The sequence below is a fragment of the Geotrypetes seraphini genome, chromosome 15 (genome assembly GCF_902459505.1).
Source record: "Geotrypetes seraphini chromosome 15, aGeoSer1.1, whole genome shotgun sequence".
NCBI lineage: Eukaryota > Metazoa > Chordata > Amphibia > Gymnophiona > Dermophiidae > Geotrypetes > Geotrypetes seraphini.
Genome location: NC_047098.1, coordinates 35,452,260 through 35,476,217, shown reverse-complemented (window position 1 = coordinate 35,476,217; position 23,958 = coordinate 35,452,260). Strand labels below are relative to the sequence as shown.

The 23,958-nt window shown below is 44.0% G+C and overlaps 1 protein-coding gene and 1 long non-coding RNA gene across 7 annotated transcripts in view; one reads left to right on the top strand and one right to left on the bottom strand.

Annotated features, from left to right (window-relative positions):
- The window catches only part of BLMH (bleomycin hydrolase), an 88,024-nt gene extending 82,905 nt beyond the window's left edge, over positions 1–5,119 (top strand). Inside the window, exon 12 of the mRNA XM_033921799.1 lies at positions 3,421–5,119. Coding sequence (XP_033777690.1) covers positions 3,421–3,572 — 152 coding nt within the window. The 3' untranslated portion in view covers positions 3,573–5,119. The remainder of the gene's footprint in view (positions 1–3,420) is intronic.
- The window catches only part of LOC117348996, a 118,193-nt gene that overhangs the window by 72,501 nt on the left and 21,734 nt on the right, over positions 1–23,958 (bottom strand). For 2 of the 6 annotated variants that reach the window (XR_004537081.1, XR_004537080.1), the window contains exon 3: positions 12,713–12,778. The exons of 2 other annotated variants lie outside the window; for them this stretch is intronic. This is a non-coding gene — a long non-coding RNA (uncharacterized LOC117348996). Of the gene's footprint in view, positions 1–4,709; positions 4,832–12,712; positions 12,779–14,709; positions 14,978–23,958 lie in introns of those variants that run through there. 2 more of the 6 variants (XR_004537082.1, XR_004537085.1) reach the window with 2 other exon arrangements.

The window sequence follows — 23,958 nt, the reverse complement described above, 5'->3', positions numbered from 1 at the left end:
GAGGGGTATGCGCGGTAGGTAAAAACGCGTATAACGCGCGCGTTATATGCGTGAAAATACGGTAGTCTTATGACACTATGAAAGAACAGCATTGGTGTTTTAAGACCATAAAGACTGATATACCTTGCCTGTCTTAAATATTAAAAAGTCTATGAAGAAACCAAAAAGAAAGAAGGAAAACAACAGATGTCAAAAATGAAGACAAGTGACAAAAAAACCTAAAATGAGTACTGAAAAGAGAAGCATTTTTAAACATATTAGAAATATGAAAACCTCCAATGCTATAACTGCACAAATGACAATCTCTAAAATGCATGTATGAAAAGGGACAACACTATAGTATTTCAGAAGAAAGGGCGTGCAAAAAATCTGTGTAAAAGAAACCAGTGTGGGTACAATATAGTTATGAAATTTAAATAAAGAACATACTTCATTATAATATAAACAGAGGAACACATACTAAAAAACAAACAAAGCTAATTGAATGTTGTGATCAAACATGTTCATCAGAAAGTGCCCCAAAATTCCAATAAACATTCAATAAAAAATAAAGACCTAAAAATCAAACTGAGAGGTCCAACTGGCTGTGAAAGTGGCACTTGAGTCTCAAGAAAGACGTTGAAAGAAACACTGAAATGTATATTTGGTGTGAAATGAGATGTAATGAAGACAGATAATTAGTATTTTACCACACCAACCACAGAAGAAGCTAGAAATTAGTGAAGACTAAATTGGATAACATACTCATCCTCCCTTTCTCATCAGCTCGCAACCTCGGGGTGATCTTTGACTCCTCTCTTGCCTTTTCTGCTCAGTTCCAACAAACCGCTAAAACCTGTCGTTTCCTCCTCTATAATATTACCAAAATCTGACCTCTCCTCTCCAAGCACACTACCAAAACCCTTATCCACGCTCTCATCACTTCTTGTTTAGACCACTGCAATGTACTTCTCTCAGGTCTCCCACTTCTCACCCCTTCAATCCATTCAAAATGCAGCTTCACGACTCATCTTCCGTGAGAGCCACCATGCTGACATTACCCCCCTCAAATCACTTCATTGGCTCCCCATCTGCTTCCGAATACAGTTCAAACTCCTCTTACTGACTTACAAGTGCATTCACTCTGTAACCCCTGAATATCTCTCCTCACTCATCTCCCCTATGCCCCCCCACCCGTGAACTACGTTCATTGCGTATATCCCTCATATCAGTTTCCTTTATCTCCACCAACTCCAGACTCCATCTCTTCTGTCTTGCCGCTCCATATGCCTGGAACAGGCTGCCAGAGCCAATATGTCATGCTCTGTCTCTAGCACTATTTGAAGCTGCTTTCAATGCTTAACTCTCACTCACTGTCTGATCCCTATACCCATTGTATCATTCCTCCTACCAGAAACTCCCTGACTTTCAGAAGCCGTCTGTCCAAATAAGATTGTAAGCACTTCTGAGCAGGGACCGCCTATTAAATATTAAATGTACACTGCTGCGTACGTCTTTCAGCGCAATAGAAATGCTAAATAGTAGTAGAATTTAAAAGATTCAATGAAACAGGGTACAACAAGCTTGTAGAAATGGTACACAAGCCCCAGCCTCAAGGTAAAAGTGGAAATAAAACTAAAACAATGAAAGTACAGTAAAACCTTGGATTGCAAGTAACTTGGTTTGCAAGTGTTTTGCAAGACAAGCTAAACATTTTATTAAATGTTAACTTGATATACAAGCAATGTCTTGCAATACAAGTATACACACATCACAACTGAGCCGATGGTTCTCTCTCTGACGCTGCGGGAGTGTAGTGACTGTTCTAAATAAGTGAGGTCTTGCAATACAAGTACGTATAGTATTTTGCATTAAAGTTTTTGGGTTGTGGAACAAATTGTCTGAGTTTCCATTATTTCTTATGGGGAAATTCGCTTTGGATTACAAGCATGCTTCTGGAACGAATTATGCGCGCAAACCAAGGTTTTACTGTACTAGAAACATCACTTACCACAAAAAAAACCCAAGTAGTTAAGAGCAGTGGCATAATGAAGATGAGAGGTGCCCGGGGCGGTGGCACTCCTCCTCTTTCCCCTGACCACCCTGCCTTGTGCATGCCCCCCCCTTCCCATACCTCTAGTTGTTCACCGGAGCAGCTCTCTCTCTGACATCTCTTCCTATGCGTGGCGCCCGGAAGTGACCTCAGCGGGAGCTGACACGAGGAGCTCATTGACATCGTTGCTTGCAGTGGTGAGCAACTAGAGGTACAGGGGTAGGGTGGAAAGGAGGCACCTAGGGCAGACTGCCCCCCATAACACTCTGCCCCAACCCCAGAACCTTTCGTACAAAATTGCATGTGTTTCGTCAGTCACTTATGTTTATGAAATGTTCCCCCCTTTTTTTTTTTTTAAATGCACCTTAATTTTAGTATTGTAAACCGACCAGGTACTTGCTGATGGTTGGTATATCAAATATAGAATAAACTTGGAAACTTGGTTAAGAGGCCACAAACAAACAGCACTCACTCACAAACCTCCAGTGTAGGCTGGTGCCCTGATACAGAACCCAAAGGTAGGTCTATTAAAATGGAGGTTTTAAGGTGGTCCAAGGAACATTTCAAAGAGGAATGGAGAATGATAGAACAGTAAACAGTAAAGCATATTAAGAATTATAAACCAAAATAATATTGTAAAAAAATGAAAATAGAAAAAAAAAATATGTGGGGCTATTTTTAAAAGGAGAGGAAGAAAAAGCACAAGGTATAATCAATGCATGAAAAGTAGGGCTGCTCATTTAACTTAGTAATAACATGATTAACACATTAAGAAAATAATGCACGCCAAAAAATTGAATTTTTGTTAATGCCCCTTGTCTTCATGCCCTGCCACAGTCCACTATAATCCCCTATCTCCCTCCTTCCTTTCCATCCTGGATGGCATGCCTATAACCCCAAAAGATGATTCCTTGGTGTCACTTTTTAGTTGATAATGGCTATGTTTCCTTCTTGGCCCCTTCTTGTTGGTTTAATTAAAATATTCCCCATCCTGATTAGAATCTGGAATATGTCTTTCATGATTCTGCCAGAAGTAGTTTGTGTGTGTGATAGAGAATGACATGGGAACAAATTTTTCCCCGTCCCTGCAGGAACTCAATTTTCCCGTCCCTGCCCCATTCCTGTAAGCTCAGCCTTAACTACGCAAATCTCGAACACTTATGATCTTAAAGTGTTTGAGGTTTGTGCAGATGAGGACAGAGCTTGCAGGAATGGGGCAGGGACAGGAAAAGAACTTGCGAGGATGGAGAAAAATTTGTCCCCATGTCATTCTCTAGTGTGTGAGGATCCAAAGTAGCCAATTCTGCATGTCAGGTAATGCTGGATCTCTTGGTCTTCTCCCTTGGCACTACAGTAATAGGAGTTCTTTCTATGCTTAACCTCTGCAGGATATCTGATCATGACAGATGCCTGGTTTTCCGAGTACGTGTATGAAGTAGTGGTGGATAAGAAGCACGTCCCGGCTGAGATCTTGGCTGTGATGAAGCAGGAACCTATTGTTTTACCGGCCTGGGATCCCATGGGTGCTTTGGCTAAGTGATCAACAGAATGTCCCTGGTTTTTCTGGAGCAGATATGGCCACTAATATCTAATTGATGGACCATGTGGATCAGATGTGCTGCTGTTTCAAAACACTCCAAGAGAACCCCCAAAACTTCTCTGAAGGATGTGAAACATCCCAACAGGGAGCTGTCCCTGAGGACCATCCAAGGGCCCACACGTTAAAACTACTTGGCACCAGCTGGGTTTCCAAGTGTATTTGTAAACCAGGTTTTAAAACCTGTAATTTTAGATTTTTAGTCAGTCATCTTCTAAATTAACCAAGATTGGAATGGGTTGTGATATGGGGTAAGAAAACAATGGGAGCGGTTCTCTACAGCTTATTTCTCTGCATTACTCTGGATTTGCTGGTTTTCATTTTCAGACAAGTCTGTGAACTAATGAGAACATATCAGAAACCCTTAATCGTTTTGTGATTTTACACTTGTCTTTTTAATGCTTAATTTTTCCTTCATAGTGTAGTGATCGTGGAACTAAAGGAGCGTTTCAGGCTTTGCATGTTGCCTTTTGTAGTTTTGTCTTCCTGGTGTGAGGGATTGATTCCTTTCTTTTTCTTTCACAGAGCCTTATCTCTGGTTCTTTCATTTTGTAATTTGATTTGTTCCCTGAACCTGTAGCCCAAACCACCCTTACAGACATAATTAATCTTGAGGGGTGGGGGGAGGGTGGAATGAGAGGAATGTCTCAGCTAGGGGTATCCTTTCCTGGGAGCCAGGCCAGAGGACTCCACAGGCCCTATGTGCCTTGCTGGGGGGGGGGGGGGGGATACATGAAGCTTTAACAAACTATTTAACCACAAAATTTGCAGTTGTTGTTGGAGATAATTTCCAATGACTGGATGGTGCTATGAGGCTTTTAATAAAAAATTTTCATAATAAAATAATTTGGTTGTCTTTATTAGGTGAAACTTGATTCCAGTCTTAGAATTTGTGGCTCATGAAGAGCATTAAATATGTTGTGTGCAATTGATCCAGTATCGCCTTATGCATGTTTAACTGTAAGAACCGCTAGGTGAGTGGTTTTGACAATCTGCTCATCGTATAAGGTGCTGTTGATGGCATCAATTCATTTGTAAACTTTGTTGTAAAAAATTACTTTGGGGAAAGTTGTCCTAGTGGCTTTCAGTGGAGTAATTCAACTGTTTTCCTCAGTTTAACCCTCTGTTGTAGTTCCTTCCTATTTCTCCTACTGTAAACTGCTTCGGGCTCTACGAACGTGGAGATGATGCGGTATACAAACCTAAGGATTAGATTAGATTAGATTAGATTTATAGATACTGTGCCAGAATTACAGCTGAGAAGTTAAGGTAACCTGTGAGCTAATCGCCCCCTCCCCCAATCCCCAGTGTTTTTATAACAAATAATTCCCCATACTTACCCTTTGTGTTCCTGCTTGCTGTTTAAAAAATTTATTTAATTACAAAATAGAGAAAACAGTACAAATAAATACAGTATCGTATATAGCAAAAAGAACACCAGTATTCAGATCTACTGTGAATTAAACAAAGACCGCCTGGTTTATGAATCAGTTAATTTCTGCTTTGATCTTATTCCTGGGTTTCCATTTTTTTATGGTATACAGTTAATCCTCTGTGTTTGCCCTTTTACAGTAAAAAAAAAAAGTCCTTATTTGATCATTTTCCCAGGAATCTGTCTATCTCATTTGATCTATTTTGCTTGTCGCATTTCAAAAGCCACATTGGTTCCATTCCATATTTCAGGATATTTATCAATTGGTCATATACTGAGATGAAGGAATAGAATCAAAGTAGACGCTTGAAAACTGAGTACAATTAAAATCATTTTGCTCCTATGCATACAGCTAAAAGTCTGTACATTGTTGGACACAATGTGCATTTTAGCCATAGCATGGAGGAAACTTTGACAGTCCATATGTTGCCTGTATCATTTGGAAATAGTAAGTTAGTAACAAACAAGGACAATGAACCAGAGAGTGGATAGGAGTTGAATGCAGAAAATAAGGCAAGCTAAAAGAACACTAAACTGAGTAAACAGGAAATTGGTGAAGAGATGAAATGGAAAGGCAGTGTTAACAGAAACAACAGATTACGTATAGATGACACTGAGAAAGAGCTGCTGGTAATATCATCTAAGTGCTATGGATATACAGTAAAACCTTGGCTTGCGAGCATAATTTGTTCCGGAAGCATGCTCGTAATCCAAAGCACTCGTATATCAAAGCAAATTTCCCCATAGGAAATAATGGAAATTCCAGACGATTCGTTCCACAACCCCAAAACTTTAATACAAAATACTGTATGCTGTGAGCGCTTGAGCTGTGGGTAAATTGGGCACAATACTTTTATTACGTTCAGCTGCGCTCAACGTAAGATGTGCGCGCTTCAACTGTGGGTTCTGATGACGTGACGCGCAATATGTTAAAATTTAATAAAATGTTTTGCTCGCCTTGCAAAACACTTGCAAACCATGTTACTCACTATCCAAGGTTTGACTGTGTTAACTTCCCAAGAGCTTGGAAAATCCTGGAAAGACCTTTCTGGGCATCTGCAGTCCACAGAGTGGAGGAGTAGCCTAATGGTTAGTGCAGTGGCCTGAGAACTATGAGACTTGGGTTCAGTTCCCACTGTAGCTCCTTATGACCCTGGGCAAGTCAATTAACCCTCCTTTGCACCAGGTACAAAATAAGTACCTCTATATAATAACTAGTCTTATCCCAGGACAAGCAGGCAGCATATTCTTGACTGATGGGTGACGGCACCGACGGAGCCCCGGTACGGACACTTTTAGAGTGATTGCACTCTAAGAACTTGGAAAGTTCTAGAGACCGCACCGCGCATGCGCGAGTGCCTTCCCGCCCGACCCCGACGCGCGGTCCCTCAGTTTCTTAGTTTCCGCGGAGCTAAGAAGTCGCATTTTCAACGGCTGTTGAAAAATTTTTTTCATTCGCCTTCCCGCTCGCGTAAACTTTTTCGGGTTCTTTTTACCCTTCCCTTTTTTCTTTAAAAAAAAAAATAATAATAATAATAATTTCTCTTATTTTGTCGAGTTTTCTTTATTTGACCCGGCGGGGCCTACTGCCATTATCGAGGCCTCGGCCTTCGATTTGGCAGAAGCCGTTTTTCCGTTCATGCCCCCTCAGCCCGGGTTCAAGAAGTGCCAGCGGTGTGCACGGCCTATATCCCTAACAGACCCGCATAACTGGTGCCTTCAGTGTCTGGGTCCAGAACATCAGGCCTCTACCTGCACCCGCTGTGCCACTTTGAAAAAACGGACTCTCAAGAATCGAGAGATACAGCAGAGACTGCTTTTCGGCACCGACATGTCCGATCCCGCGTCTTCGGCGCCGGTCTCGGTACCTGTTTCGTCGGCACCCACCTCATCGACGCCACGCGATACCGCGTCGGCGTCGCAGCATGCAGGTAAGCCGGCTAAGAAGCCTTCCCCGCTGGAACGTCCTCCGGTCTCCATTGCAGAGAGTCCAATCCTGCCGACCGTGAGGCGCCAGCGGAAGCGCTCCGCCCCTATTGAGGTGAGTCCCTCGACATCGGGCTCCTCATCTCCGGGGCGTCGAGCGGCACCGCAGGTACCGCAGAAGAAAAAAGCGGTACCGGTGCCCTCCCTTGATGACCGCATTGCGGCCATCTTGCAGGTGCAGCTGAAGGAACAGCTCAAACAACTCCTTCCAGCTCTCCTGACACCGAGCCCTCCGGTATCGGTCCCCACTGAGCAACCGGTACCGATCGTGGAACAGTCCGTATTGTCACCATCCACTCCTTCGGTACCGGTACACTTGGCCTCATCGGCATCGATGCCTGTCCTCGCACCGGAGCCCAGGTCTCATCATCAATCGGTACAGACATCGGCTCCGGTGCGACCGATAACATCGCCCGGTACCGCGTCGGTGAGGTCGGGTAAGTCGGTACAGAAGTCCCGACACCGAGAACCATCCACTCCTGAGTCTCGGGACCGGGGTCCCCATGTTCGAGACCCAGATCTGTGGGGCGACTCTGAAGAACCTCTTCAGTCAGAAGGTGAGTGTTCATCAGAGGAAGACGAGCCTGTTCTGCAGGATATTTCCACCAAACCTGATTCCACCTCTTTCTCTTCTTTTTTAAGAGATATGTGTGAATCTCTTTCCATTCCTTTGGAGGCTGAGTCTAAAAAGTCCAAAGCTTTTTTGGACGCTCTTGATTTTGACCAGCCTCCAAAGGAATTCTTGAAACTCCCTTTACATGACATCCTTAGGGAGACCTTTTACAAGAATCTGGAGACTCCTCTTACTATCCCGGGAGCTCCCCGCAAATTGGATTCCCTTTATAAAGTAATCCCTATTCCTGGTTTCGATAAACCGCAACTCTCTCATGAGTCTCTTCTTGTAGAATCCACCCTCAAGAAGTCCTTAGGAGCTAGTGTCTATGCCTCTGTCCCTCCTGGCAGAGAGGGTAAAGCCATGGACAAATTCGGTAAGCGACTTTACCAGAATGCAATGCTTGCTAATCGTTCTGGTAACTATGCTTTTCATTTTTCGTTTTATTTAAAGCATCTCCTTACCACCATGGCTTCCTATGAGCAGTACCTTCCTGTAGGGAATCGTGAGGCTTTCCATCAGTGCTCTTCAGCTCTTTTCCAGCTCAGAAAATTCATGGTAAGATCTATATATGACACTTTTGAGCTTACCTCGAGAGCAACAGCCATATCTGTAGCCATGCGCCGTTTGGCTTGGCTCAGAGTCTCTGAGCTTGATGTTAATCATCAAGACCGGTTGGCTAATGCCCCATGTTTAGGGGATGAGCTGTTCGGAGATTCTATGGACTCAACGACCCAGAAGCTCTCGGCTCATGAAACCCGCTGGGATACCCTTCTTAAGACTAAGAAGAAACCTCCACCTTCACGGCCATTCAGACAGCAAACGGCCTATCAGCGGCGTTTTGTGGCTCGCCCCTTGCAGCCTTCCACTCAGCAACCTAGGAGGCAGCGGCAACAGCAGCGGCAAACACCTAGGCCTCAGCAGCAACAACCAGCTAAGCAGCCTCCTCCACAAAAATCGACTCAGCCCTTTTGACTTGATACTCGAGGGCATCGCCAGCGTTCAACCATCTCCTCTCCTCCCTCAACCGATAGGAGGACGACTGTCTTTCTTTCTCAGCCGGTGGGAAGTTATCACTTCGGACCAGTGGGTCCTCAACATCATCCGCCATGGCTACTCTCTCAACTTTCACACCCTTCCGGGCCAAAGTCTACCAAAAGAGTCTGCTTTGCACACTCCTCAATCTGCCCTCCTTTGTCAGGAGGTTCAGTCCCTCCTGCTTCTGAACGCCATAGAGGAAGTTCCTCTGGACCAAAGAGGGCAAGGATTCTACTCCCGGTATTTTCTAGTCCCCAAGAAAACAGGAGACCTCAGACCTATTCTAGATCTGCGAGATCTCAACAAATGTTTGGTCAAAGAAAAATTCAAGATGCTATCTCTAGCTACGCTTTATCCTCTCCTCGATCACAACGACTGGCTATGCTCTCTCAATCTCAAAGAGGCCTACACTCACATTCCAATTCATCCGGCCTCCAGACAGTACCTTCGCTTCATGATCAATCGCTGTCATTACCAATACAGAGTGCTCCCCTTCGGTCTTGCCTCCTCTCCAAGAGTGTTCACAAAATGTCTGGTAGTGGTGGCAGCGTTTCTACGCTCCCACCACCTTCAGGTTTTTCCCTACCTGGACGATTGGTTAATCAAGGCCATTTCATCTCAGACTGTTCTTCTGGCCACCAACCAGACCATCTTTTTTCTACAACTACTGGGGTTCGAAATCAATATACCCAAGTCTCACCTTCTGCCTACGCGGAGACTTCAATTCATTGGAGCGGTACTGGACACGGTCCAGATGAGAGCCTTCTTGCCGGACAACCGTCTTCACAACCTCCAATCGCTCTGTCAGCAGGTGCTGTCCCAGCACTCCATTTCTGCAAAGCAGATGATGATTCTCTTGGGTCACATGGCCTCCACAGTTCATGTCACACCCCTGGCACGACTTCACCTGCGCACTCCTCAATGGACCCTGGCTCTCCAGTGGTCTCAAGCGACAGACTCTTGCTCACGACACATATCTGTGACATCGTCTCTTCGTCAGTCTCTGCAATGGTGGTTGATATCCTCAAATCTCTCCAGGGGCCTTCTGTTCCATCTGCCTCCTCATCATCTGGTCATCACCACCGACGCCTCCCCTTATGCATGGGGAGCTCATCTGAACGAGTTCCAAACTCAGGGCCTTTGGACTCCTCAGGAAAAGAAGCATCACATCAATTTCCTGGAACTCAGGGCAATGTTCTATGCCCTCAAGGCCTTCCAACACCTTTTATTTCCTCAAGTCCTTCTAATTTGCACAGACAACCAGGTGGCTATGTACTACATCAACAAGCAAGGGGGAACGGGCTCTCGCCTCTTATGCCAGGAAGCCCAGAGAATCTGGTCTTGGGCGTCCTCGCGCCGCTTATTCCTGAAAGCGATTTATATTCAGGGAGAACAGAACTTCTTAGCGGACAAGCTCAGCAGAGTTCTCCAACCCCACGAATGGACTCTCGACCCATCGACTCTACAGTCCATCTTTGCACAATGGGGCACTCCTCAGGTGGACCTTTTTGCAGCTCCTCACAATCATCAGTTGCCCCAATTCTGCTCCAGACTTTACTCTCCTCACCGTCTGGCAGCGGATGCGTTTCTTCTGGATTGGTCCAATCTATTCCTTTATGCTTTCCCTCCTCTGCCTCTCATGCTTCGGACCTTGTTCAAACTAAAGAGGGAACGAGCCACCATGATCCTGATTGCTCCACGGTGGCCCAGACAGCATTGGTTCTCCCTTCTACTTCAACTCAGTTCCAGGGATCCATTTCTACTTCCACTGTTTCCATCTCTGCTTACACAGGATCAGGAAACCCTCCTCCATCCCAACCTGCAGTCTCTACACCTGACAGCTTGGTTTCTCTCGGGCTGACTTCAACTGATCTTTTGTTATCTCAGCCTGTTCGCTCCATCCTAGACGCCTCCAGGAAACCAGCCACTCTACAATGTTACCATCAAAAGTGGACGAGGTTTTCTTCTTGGTGCCTCCTACATCATCATGACCCCAAGTCTCTTGCAGTGGAACCTCTATTGGATTATCTGCTTTCTCTGTCTACTTCTGGTCTCAAGTCTACTTCCATCAGAGTTCATCTCAGTGCCATTACGGCCTTTCATGAGCCGGTCCAGGGGAAACTCCTTTCAGCTCATCCCCTGGTCTCCAGATTCATGCGAGGTCTTTTCAATCTGAAACCACCTCTCAAAACACCTCCGGTGATCTGGGATCTGAACGTGGTTCTTTCCGCCTTGATGAAGCCTCCATTTGAACCCTTGGCTACTGCCTCTTTCAAGTTTCTCACTTGGAAGGTACTTTTTCTTATTGCTCTCACCTCTGCCAGGAGGGTCAGTGAGCTCCATGCACTAGTTTCTGATCCACCTTTCACTGTCTTTCATCACGACAAGGTGGTTCTACGTACACATCCAAAGTTTCTTCCTAAGGTTGTTTCTGAGTTCCATCTCAACCAATCTATTGTACTACCTGTTTTTTTCCCTAAACCTCACTCTCATTCCGGGGAACAGGCTCTTCATACTTTGGACTGTAAGCGGGCTTTAGCTTACTATTTAGACCGTACTAAGCCCCACAGATCATCTCCCCAACTTTTTCTGTCCTTTGATCCTAATAAATTGGGACGTCCTGTTTCTAAGCGTACGCTATCTAATTGGCTTGCTGCGTGCATTTCATTCTGCTATGCTCAGTCCGGACTGACACTGGAAGGTTCTGTCACGGCACATAGAATTAGAGCTATGGCAGCATCTGTAGCTTTCCTCCGTTCCACGCCCATTGAGGAAATCTGCAAAGCTGCTACGTGGTCCTCAGTCCATACTTTTACATCTCATTATTGTCTGGATGCTTTCTCCAGACGAGATGGACATTTCGGCCAATCTGTTTTGCAAAATTTGTTTTCCTAATGGCCAACCTTCCCTCCATCCCTCTTTTTGTTAGCTTAGAGGTCACCCATCAGTCAAGAATATGCTGCCTGCTTGTCCTGGGATAAAGCACAGTTACTTACCGTAACAGGTGTTATCCAGGGACAGCAGGCAGATATTCTTGCGTCCCACCCACCTCCCCGGGTTGGCTTCTTAGCTGGCTTATCTTAACTGAGGGACCGCGCGTCGGGGTCGGGCGGGAAGGCACTCGCGCATGCGCGGTGCGGTCTCTAGAACTTTCCAAGTTCTTAGAGTGCAATCACTCTAAAAGTGTCCGTACCGGGGCTCCGTCGGTGCCGTCACCCATCAGTCAAGAATATCTGCCTGCTGTCCCTGGATAACACCTGTTACGGTAAGTAACTGTGCTTTATAGCCCGTTACATTAACGGGTGCTAGAATATATGTGTGTGTGTGTGTCTTTATTTCTTTCTCTCTCTCCTTAGCTGCTCTCTGTATTTCTGTCTTTCTTTTTCCTCGGCTGTCCACCCATTCTCCCTTCCCTGTGTCCATCACCACCCTTTCACTGCTCCCCTTATCCAGCAGCAGCCCTTCTCCTTTTTTTAAATCTCCCCCCTGTCCAGCAGCACCTCTTTCCTGTTCCCCTGTCGAGCAGTAGGCCTCCCTTCCTTTTTCTTCCCCCCCCCTTCTCTTCCCCTGTCCATCAGCACCTCTTTCCTGCTCCCCTGTCCAGCAGTAGGCCTCCCTTTTTCTTCCCCCCAGCACCTCTTTCCTGCTCCCCCATCTAGCAGTAGGCCTCCCTTCCTTTTTCTGCCCCCCCCATCTCTTCCCCTGTCCAGCAGCACCCCTTACCTCGCGTCTGCCGACAGCCTCCACGGCCTGGAGACACCGACAGCCGCCTAAGCCGACAAAACCCTAAGCCACGCATGTGCACTCCTACCTGCGGGGACCTACTGCGCACGGAAAATGGGAGCATGCAGATAAGAGTGCGCATGCGCGGCTTAGGGTTTTATTATATTAGATATGCAAACTTCAATATATCAAATCCCATCCTCTTTTCCTTCACACCCCCCACAGCGTCTGCTTGGTTCCTCTCCAGTCTGTTCTAGTTTCCCTGCCAGGTGGATGGCACCTCCTACTTACCTCTAATTTTTTTCATTTCTCCATTTAAAAGTACATTCTTTTTCTTCTATCTTATTCCACAGTCCTCTGCAATGAAGATAGACTATCAGTCTCTTAAGACTTTTAAAAAAATAAATACATTTATTGGTTCGTTACAACATATAACAACTTTAGGTAATATAAACAGATATAAAGAAAATAAATCAAGCTAAGAAAAAATCATTTTATCAAGTCCACATTATATGGGGGCTGGCTATCCTGTAGAAGTCTCTAAAAAGATAAAGAAAAGAAACAAAAACAAGAAGTATACTAATACACTCTAGAGTCAGGCAAATGAGTATTCATTTTCACTCTATCTCAACCTCTGCATTAGTTACAGGTAAAGTTTCTAAATGAGCTGGATTAAGAAAAATATATCTAGTATTTTGATGTCACTAAACATTTACATGGGAACTTAAGAAAAAAGGAAGCTCCCACACCCAAGGTTCTGGCCTTGAGTTGCAGGAACTGTTTCCCCCTGTATTGCGTCTGTTTAGAGATGTCTGGAAAGATATTTATCTGTTGGCAGAAATGTAGTGAGATTTCTCCTTCACTGTGTCAGACATATGGATCTGGGAAACTTCCTTCACCTAATGGTAGTGCCCTTTGGCATTTGAACCTGCTCTGTCCTGGGCATTAAGAAGTTAAACTGCCTATGGTGGCTGTTGAAAAAGGCTGGTGGTATCCACCAAAGGAAGGCCAAAGTTCTACGTTTCTCTTACTGTTTCTATATATTTTGCATTTATGATTCTCTAGCTCAGTGGCTCTAAAACCTGTCCTGGGGGCTCCCTAGCCAGTCAGGTTTTCAGGATAACCACAGTGAATATTCACTAGAGCAGTGCTTGATTTCTGGGGGAACTGCCTGGAACACAGTTCCACAACTTCTTAGCTGATTCCAGAGCAGCAGGGCTGTTCTCTATTCCCTCCCTTCCAGGCAGTCTTCGCAGGAAGAATAGGGAAGAGACCAGCCTAGAAAAGGGCAGAAAACAGTTACTTTACTTCCTAATCCAGCCACTCTTCTCGCCTGTTGCTCCTGCTGCGGCTCATCCGCATACTCCACAGTTCAAAGTCCTTTTAATTAACAAATTGAACCCTGCGTGATAGATTGGCATGCAGTGGAGGTAATTCATGCACATTTCTCATGAATATTCATTGTGGATAGCCTGAAAACCTGACTCTCTGGGGAGCTTTTCGGGACAGCTTTGGGAGCCACTGTGCTAGCTTATTAGCTTTGAAAGTGTTACAGTAATCTACAATAATGTGTGTTCTGTGCTTCTCCTATCTGAAACTTCTCTGCTTCTGTGAAGTACAGTAGCACACCATTTCACAGAGCCACAGGAAGTGTCTGTGCCCTGGGGTCATAGATAAGGACAAGCTACAGTAGCTGATAGTATTCCAGATTATACACAGTTCTGGAAAATAATTTTCAAACTCCAAACTTTCACTATCATTATCCAAACATACTTTTAAGAAAACAAAATAATTGTGCGTTTGCCTGAAGGGATTTAAAAAATGGAGGTATAAATTGTTTTGCTTTTCCCAAGATGGCATCTATTTAGGACGTGGGCTACAGTGCCCCCATACTTATTTTTCTGTTTATCGTTTTATTTTGGTTTCTTTTGTTCCTTTTATTGTATTTTCTCTTTATTTGATATTTTCCCTTGGTTTAATTTTATTTTCTATTTTGAAACTGACTATGTAACATACAATATCGAAGTTTGGATTTTGACCGTTAAACTGTATCTGTTAAACGTTACACTGATGTGAGGCCTTACTTTTACCGAGGTCCTTCCTACCGGCTTTGCTTCTCTCCTCTTCGAGGGCCGTGGTTGAGGCTCAGGCTTGGCTTGGCTTTTAGTGCTGCTTTGTGCCGGCTGTCTCCTTCTGGTACTGGGTTAAGAGGGCTGCCGCTTGTGGTGGGTCCTGTTCACAGTGAGCTATGCCGGCTGTTCTCTCCCCTTTCTGCTGCATGAGGCGGGTCCTGTTTCAAGTGGGCTGTGCTGTGTCTTTGGATCTTCATGGCTGATGACTCCGATGGCTGGACTGGTGCCGAGCGGCATTGAGAGGGCCTCTTGCATCCAACTGCTTCTGGTGTTGGCCTGTTCCAGCTCACGACCTGTATATCAGTCTGAGTCCACGAGAAGGAGGATCAGTAGCTTGCCATGCTGAGTTCCAGTGCTAACTGAAGGGGCTGCAGTGAAGCTGAAGTGATCTGAAGTGGATTTCTTTTGGACAGTGATTCTGAAACTAAAATATAATTTTAGTTTATATTATTTACTTTACTTTCATTTTTATTTTTTGGTTTAGTATGACTTGTTTTAATTTGTTAATTTTTTTTTTTGGGGGGAGCACATTCTATATTATTAGCTAGTTTGTGAGGAAGGTCTTTTTATTTGATATATGATTTGAGAGATGTGCTGTGTGTATAGGCATAGGATGAATGTAAAATGGCATGTTTACCTAGGAGGTAGCATTGTAACACCTTTACAACAGCTCATGTGCTCTATATAGTTAAACCATTACAGAAGCTCATGCTTTGTGTCACCATTGTAAAGCTCTTGTGAACCGCTCAGATTTGGCTGTTCCAGTCATTAGTAGCGGTATATAAGCGTCAAATAGACATGAACTCTTACCAGAGCCTATTCAAGGCTGGCACAAAAGAAAATACAGGAATAACCAAATACGTTGAAAAGAGTGCTTCCAGATAGAGATTCTTTGAGCTGGCATTTGATGCGACCTGTGCTTTACTGAGTGTGTAGCCTTGAGAACTTGTACACCACACTATTAAGGCTTAAGAAAACCCTGTGTTTGGTCAACCTCTGCACACACATGGCATCATAAGAGACCAGAGGAGGACATCAGCTGCATATGTAGAACAGCCTGAGAGTGGAAAATGATTTTCATTGCTTTGATTCAGCCAATAATTACTTGCTTCCTTAATTTGGTATCCTGAATCAACCAGGAAGTAAAGGGGCATTTTTGAATGTTACAAATAAAGCTTTCTTAGAAAAAAAAAAAAAATTGTGGGTGATCATATTATCCTGGTTGGATTGTCGGAGGCACAAGACCTGAAGTTCTCAAAAGATTGGTCAGCTGCAGTTATCACCCTAAGTCAGTGGCATTACTGGTTCTCTTTTTATGCATGGTACCCCATTTACCTTCAGCAACACTGGTAGATGTAGAAACATGGAAAATAGAGTACCCAGCTACAAAAGAATTATTGCTTGGTACCATAGCCTTCTAAAATACACAGAAATTCTCCTCATTTTAACCACTCTTCTAAGAAATCTAGGTTGGTTAGTTAGTTAATTAATTCATTTTCCATTCAATTTTCCTCAAAGAGCTCAGAACAGGATATGGGTATAACACCCATTATTCATAGCTTTCTCTTCTAATTCTTGACTTTGTGCCTTCTGGTTTCAAACACCTGAAATAGCTTCCCTGAATAGGTATGCTATATCCTCTCCCTTGCCAGATTCAAATCCAATCTTCAAACACACCTTTTTGAAACTGATTTTAAAATATAAGCCTATTTACTCCACAAGTTGCTCCCCTATGGGGACTCAATTAGGTCTCACTGTTTTAACCTAACAGGTCTTATGTTTCTTGCCATTCTGTCTTATTATTTATGCACATATAATACTAGAATCTTGTACTATGTTACATTACATTACATTAGTGATTTCTATTCCGCCATTACCTTGCGGTTCAAGGCGAATTACAAAAAGGATCTATCTGGCCATTTCCAGAGGAATTATAAAATAGTTAGGGAGGTTCATAGAGATGAGATGGTTCTTGTGGCGTTAGGTTGTTTTAGAGAGTGGGGAGGTGTTAGGTTGGTTTTGATTATGCACGCCCATGAAGGTGGTCAGAGGGCAGGTCTGCTGAGACTCCCTTTTAATGGGCCTATCGGAGAATGGGTTGTGTATGATTAAGTTCATTCTAAATTCTACTTATTTGCACACATAATATGTGTATATATGTAGGATGATATAAATGTGTCTATTGAAAACCATCTCAGAAAACGCAAACTCTGTATTGTAACACCTTTACAGAAGCTCATGTGAACCACTCTGAATTGACTCCCCTAGTCATTAGTAGTGGTATAGAAGCTTTCAATAAACAATTATTTATTAGAATTTGGCTCATGCCTTTTTCAGTTGTGTTTAAATGGAAGTTACATTCCGGGTTAAGTGATTTGCTCAAGGCCACATAGAATTGTAGTGGGATTTGAACCAGACTTCCCTGGTTCTCAGTTTGCTGCTCTAACCATTAGGCTATTCCAGGAAGTTGAGACAATCTGTAAAATGCTGTGTGTACCAAGTAATGCTATACAAATAATGATTACATTTTATACAGTAGTTTAAAATTTTTTAAAAAATTGGGCCAATATGTTGTTTCCCATCCTCTTTGGAGATCCCAGCAGCCAGAGTTACACTGAGGTACAGTCAGTAAAAAAACCAAAATAATGCTGTCCTCATAGGAGTCATCTTTGTGTGGGCCAATACTGAACATTGTGTCCGGGGAGGGTTCATTTGTATTGTGTTTGGCATTCCTAATCATTTTGAGATGTTAGCGCTTATAGATGTCCCTAAAATGTATCATGTCTGTAAAAATGTTGGCCCAGTGGTCCTTTGCTTCTATACTTTATTAAACTTCACATAGTAAAGAGAAAGTTTCCTTGAGAGTTTTAAAAGACCAGTTATCTGCAGGTTGTGGAAAATATTAAACACATTGCAAAGAAAGGTCTACGGTAAGAACATGATCAGTAACTTTTTCTGGCTTATACTCTGTAAAAATGTTTGTCTGTAAAATAAATCAATAAACTTTTTCATGAGTTGGTGAACCTGCAAGAGTCAAGATGAGAGTAACATAGTAAATGACGGCAGATAAAGACCCGAATGGTCCATCTAGTCTGCCCAACCTGATTCAATCTAAAAATTTGTTGTTGGGGTTTTTTTTCTTCTTCTTCTCCTCCTTAGCTATTTCTGGGCAAGAATCTAAAGCTCTGCCCGGTACTGTACTTAGGCACCAACTACTGAAGTCTCCCTCAAAGCTAATTCCAGTCCATCGACACCCTCCCAGCCATTGAAACCCTCCCCAGCCCATCCTCCCCCAAACGGCCATATACAGACACAGACTGGGTAGTACTTGCAGAATCAGCCTATTCTCCAAACTCATCTCCTCATAGTAGAAATATAGGGGATACATTTTTATTGACTTAGCTCCCCCCCCCCTTCACAAAAGTGCAGAAGAGGTTTTTAGTGCTGGCCTGAGCACTGAATGCTCTGAGCTGCTCCAACACTCATAGGAACTCTATGACCATCGGAGCAGCGCTAAAAACCTCTTCCGTACTTTTGTAAAAGGGGGATTAATGTTTTTGACTTAGCTCTGAGAATTATGCTTCCTCCATCAGTTAAGTGCAAATGTACATAAAATGAAATTTGAATTAAGGTAACCACATTATTCAAGATGGCATCGGGATAATGCCAAGATTGACTTACTACCTGCAATCCCTGCAGCTCTCTGCCTGGTGGCGCTCACAATACATCATAGGTACACATACTAGCTCCTAATTTTCTACAGCCACAGTGCCCTAGAGCAATGGTTCCCAAACATGGGCCCTGATGCACAAAAGTCTGCCGTGCATGTAAGACAAGTTGTAGCCAGTCTTAACATGCATGGCAGCTCAGCTTCGATGCTTAAAAGGGTTCTCAATAGTGCTGCCCGATTCGAATTGATTCACCTCGGTAAAGCAATTTGAATCGATTCATGTTCTAAAAAAAAATCAGGCTCACCAATTCAATGAGTCCTGACATACCTCCAGGCCTCCTAAAGTAGCAGCAGTTGTGGCAGTGACCGGCTTGCCAGAGGCAGCGCGGTGAACAGGCATTTCATGGCTTGCCCCGCAGGGGCCTTCATCTTACTATCTTTATCTCCATCACCGTTTGTACATTTGGAGAACGTAACCCTACAAGCATTGGACTGCAAGAAACCAGCTCAACCAATTCATCTTTCTCAGTCTTTCCTGACTATGGTATCTAACAATCCGAGATACCCAATACCGCCACACAATTTTTCCAGTAGACTGTATATTATGGTATACTCCTGTGCTCATTCTCTTTCTCCTGCATCAAGAGTGACGGCACAACTTCTGCAGTTTACCTTGAGTATTTACATTCTGACCCTTTAATGGATATTGGTAAGGAGCTCCCCTCTCTGTCATTATTGTGTTAGCAGTTCCTTGCTGACTCTTCATCAAGTGTTCAGTTACAGAACTTCAGCCTACCTCCTCTTCCTTCTGTATTGGGTTGCTCCTAGTCAGGATTCAGCAACCGTTAGCTGTAGAGTCTTATATGTGTGGCTGTTGTCTATCCTGCTTGTCCATGGAGAAAGTGAATGTTGCACGCCTGTAACAGGTGTTCTCTGTGAACAGCAGGATACAACAGCCACACAATCCCGCCCTTCCCATCCCTTGGTTGAAGTTGCCTTTTCATTGGACTATAGGGATGGAACATTCAGATGAATATGTTTAGTCAGGAACCTACTACGCATGCTCAGAAACCTATGTAAAGGTCAATCTGAGCAATTTGACAAAGGCCGTTCTGCACCATCAGCTGTGACATCAGCCATACGTGTGGCTGTTGTATCCTGATGTCCATGAGAACACCTGTTAGCAGCAACCAAGAACCCTATGCAAATACATTACAAGGAGCTCAGTATTTAAATGAGCTTGTCTTGTGATGCACAAAAGGGAATGCCCACTTCTTACCAGGTAAACTTTATAGGAGGACCGGAGCTGCCAGTAGCTGTTTGTGTATCTGTTATGTGAGTGTATGTCCTGTGCCTATGGGCAGAACACAGCTGCGTTCAAATCACTTTAGATCTTGCTCAGGATCAAACCACAGCCTCAGGTTGCTGAGGCAGAGGCTCTAACCACTAAGCCACACTTGTGTTTGAACTTTGAAGCAGCAACAGCAAACTAACAAAAACTTCCAGGCTTGGATAGCTTGCCCTTTGTTTTTTTGTTGTTGTTTTTTTGTGGGTTTTTTTGCTGCTGTTGCTGCTTATCAGAGCTTGAGCACAAACCTACACAATATAGTGAAGTGGCTTAGTAGTTAGAGCTCCAGCCTCAGCAGCCTGAGGTTGTGGGTTTGATCCTGAGCAAGTGGCAAATTTGAAAAAAAACAAACCAAAAATCCAACCCACCCCAGCTTGCAGCTCCAGTGACCAATTTGCTCTTTTACTGAGCTGCTCAGCACAAATAGCATACGTAGATTTTGCATGCTATTTGTGCCCAGCACAAAATCACTCTCAACCTGGTATTCTTTTGCCAGATTGCTGGAGCTTTGTGCATCTGGCTCCTGGAGGCAATCAGGATATCCACAATTAATGTTCATGTGAGAGATTTGCAAGCACTGCCTCTACTGCATGCAAATCTGTCATGAATATTCATTTTGGATATCCTGAAAACCTGATTGGCTGAGGTGCCTTCAGGATCAGGTTTGGAAACCACTGCCATAAATGTACATTACCTCCCTTCTCTTCTATGGATATGCATAACCTTGCTGCAGTTACACTTGCGTCAACCCTGCACATATATTCTCTCCTAATCCTGCTAGGCACTTCCTTTAATCCTGCTATAGGTGTATACACATCACATGTTCTACAAGTATAACCTTCCCAATCCTGCTACAGGTACAAAGATATCCCCTGCCCCCACTCCAGGTCCATACATTCCCTAATCCTGCTCCAGCTATATCTTCTCTCCTTATTATAGATTCATCTTACAGCCCGGCTAGATGTCCACACAACCCACAACATATACAACTTTATGGATGTGACACCTTCAGCTGTGCTAATGCTACACACATCCCTAACCTTACTCCAAGAGTATATCCCTCCTCCACCCTTTTAAGGGTACTTGCATTCCCTTCTAACTCTGCCACTGATGCATGCCCCCAATTATACAAGGGGTGCATACATCCCCCAGTCTTTCTACAGGGACTTGCACCCCCTAAACTTGCTACTGGTATCTCCCAACTGCTATAGATACACAGCTTCTCTTAACTTTGCTAAAGAAATTCAACCAGAGCAATAGGCTTTCTGCATAGATGGCTCGCTTGGTACAAACTGTACACAATTTACATAAGAACATAAGAGTTGCCATACTGGGACAGATTGAAGGTCCATCAAGTCCAGTATCCTGTTTCCAACAGTGGCCAATCCAGATCCCAAGGAGGTAAACAGAATTTATGCTGCTGAAACCCTACCTTTTTGATATAGTCTTCAATCCATAACCCTACTCCCCACTGCCCACCAACCCAACCACCAGATTAACCGTTCCCCTTAACTGTATCCAGGACATCCTGTTTGTCTTTGTGGCTCTGTACAGCGTTGTGTACATCTGGCAGCGCTATAGAAATAACAGTAGTAGTGGTACTTATTCCTAGGATAAGCAACAGAAAATCTGTTTTACTCCTTGGGATCTTGCCAGGTACTTGTAACCAGGGTTGGCTACTGTTGGAAACAGGGTAATGAGTTGATGCACCTTCAGTCTGTCCCAGTATGGCAACTCACGTTCCTTTGTAATAATGTACAGTTTATACCATGGAAGACATTTCTTCAGAAAGTCTATTGCTCTAGTTAAACGCCTCTAGCAAAATTAAGATATTTTTGGGGGCCTTTTTACAATACAGCAAAACATGGTGTATTGTGGGATATGCCGAGGCATCCTGTAGTAATTTTGCAATGTGTGTTAGAGAATGACACGGGGACAGGTACCCACGGAATGGGGACAGAGCTTGCAGGGACAGGGACAAACTTTGTCCACGTGTCATTCCCTAAAGACTTGAGACTAGTATCAATATGTAGAAACTGAACACACACAATTGGCAACTGAATTCAATGATTTAAAAAAAAAAATTGCAGAAACTGCTTTTGGATTTTAATGAGCTACTGTTAAATGGCATCATTTGAGTCTTATATGTCATCTGCAATGGCATCATTTGAGTCTTATATGTCATCTGTCCATCATGTGCCCAGCTGCTCAAGCATCTCTCTGTTACTGCAACAAATTTTTCCATCATTGCTGGCATCAGGGAACATTTCTATCATTTAATAGACACTTAGGGCTCCTTTTACTAGCGTTTTTAGCGCACACAGGATATTACTGTGCACTACGCGGCTAGAACTAGAGAATGACATGGTGACAAAATTCATCACCGTTCCCGTCCCCGCGGATAACCGCGGGAAATAATCTCATGTCATTTTCTAGTGTCTATTTCGAACTCGGTCCTTCTACACCAGCATTCTTCAAAGCAAAGCTTGCGGGTCAGTGGTTGTGGCCATTCATACTCTGATTCTTCCCTCTCTCCTTAAAGAATGACATGAAGATGGTTTCCCGCGGTTATCCACGGGAACGGTGATGAATTTTGTCACCGTGTCATTCTCTAGCTAGAACTAATGCCAGCTCAATGTTGGCGTTAGTGTCTAGCGCACGCTATTCCGTGCGTTAATGCCCTAATGCAGCTTCGTAAAAGGAGCCCTTATTTTCCTGTTCATCCACTACATAGTTTAGGTTCTCTTCTACACCCATGTTTGAAAAACAATGCGATTACCTTTCCTGATGATGTAAAAACATAGACAACGGAATCTTTGAGAAGGTTGTACCAAATCCAGATTCAAATGGAAGTCTGTATTTGTGACTTATAAACAGCTGTACAGAATATTGTGCTAGAGAATGGCATGGTGACAAAATTCATCACCGTTCCTGTCCCCGCAAATAACCGCGGGAAATAATCCCATGTCATTTTCTAGTGTCTATTTCAACCTCGGTCCTTCTACACCAGCATTCTTCAAACCAAAGCTTGTGGGTCAGTGGTTGTGGCCATTCAAACTCTGATTCTTATGTGAGCCAAGGATAATGAAGCCATTATGACATCACTGATGTGATTGGCTCTTAGGCACTGATGGAATGAGTTATTATGACATCACAATATCTGCTCTGGATACCAGAGACTGTCATTCTGTAGTGTCTATCTCAACTTCAATCCTTCTACACCAGCATTCTTCAAAGCAAAGCTTGTGGGTCAGTGGTTGTGGCCATTCATACTCTGATTCTTATGTGAGCCAAGGATAATGAAGCCATTGTGACATCACTGATGATTGGCTCTTAGGCACTGGTGGAATGAGGCATTATGACATCACAATATCTGCTCTGGATACCAGAGACTGTCATTCTGTAGTGTCTATCTCAACTTCAATCCTTCTACACCAGCATTCTTCAAAGCAAAGCTTGCGGGTCAGTGGTTGTGGCCATTCATACTCTGATTCTTCCCTCTCTCCTTAAAGAATGACATGAAGATGGTTTCCCGCGGTTATCTGCGGGGGCGGGGACGGTGATGAATTTTGTCACCGTGTCATTCTCTATATTGTGCCTTTTTATGCCTTAATAAAAAGATTTAAATATAAAATCATAAGTGTTTGACGCTTGTGCAAATAAGGACTGAGTCGGCAAAGATGAGAAAGGGATGGGGACAGAGCTCACGGAGTGGGGAGAGGGATGGGGACAATCTCCTGTCATTCTCTAATATGTGTGTACTATCCACGCACTACGAGGTTGTGTGCCTGAGGGTAGAGAGTGAGTGTGCGCACGAATTGGTTGGTGCGACTACATTGCCAAGTGCTAACCAATTAGTGTGTGGTTAGTACATGAGCCCCTACTGCGTAAACAATGGGTGGCGTAGCTAGAGAGGTTGGCGCCTGGGACCTGGCACTGCCACACCATGCCGCCCCCACGCACCTCATGAAACATTTGACAGCACGAGCAGCATCTTCCACCTGCTGCTCACACCAGTCTTGGCTCCCTTCTGACGTCACGTCCTGGTCACTTCAGGCCGGAAGGAAGTCGAGGTCAGCGTGAGCTGCAGGTGGAAGATGGATGATGGAAGATGGAGAGACCATAAATTAAACCTGAAACAAGACAAAACCAAATTCTTACTTCTAGAAAGAAACAACCCCCCAACCATAACAAACCTAGAAATAAACTCCATCAATAGAAGTTTCGTCAGCCGGAAACCTGAAGTCATAATGCCACTGTACAGAACCATGGTGAGACCTCACCTGGAATACTGTGTGCAATTCTGGAGGCCACATTATCGTAAAGACGTGCTTAGAGTCGAGTCGGTTCAGCGGATGGCCACTAGGATGATCTCGGGGCTCAAGGG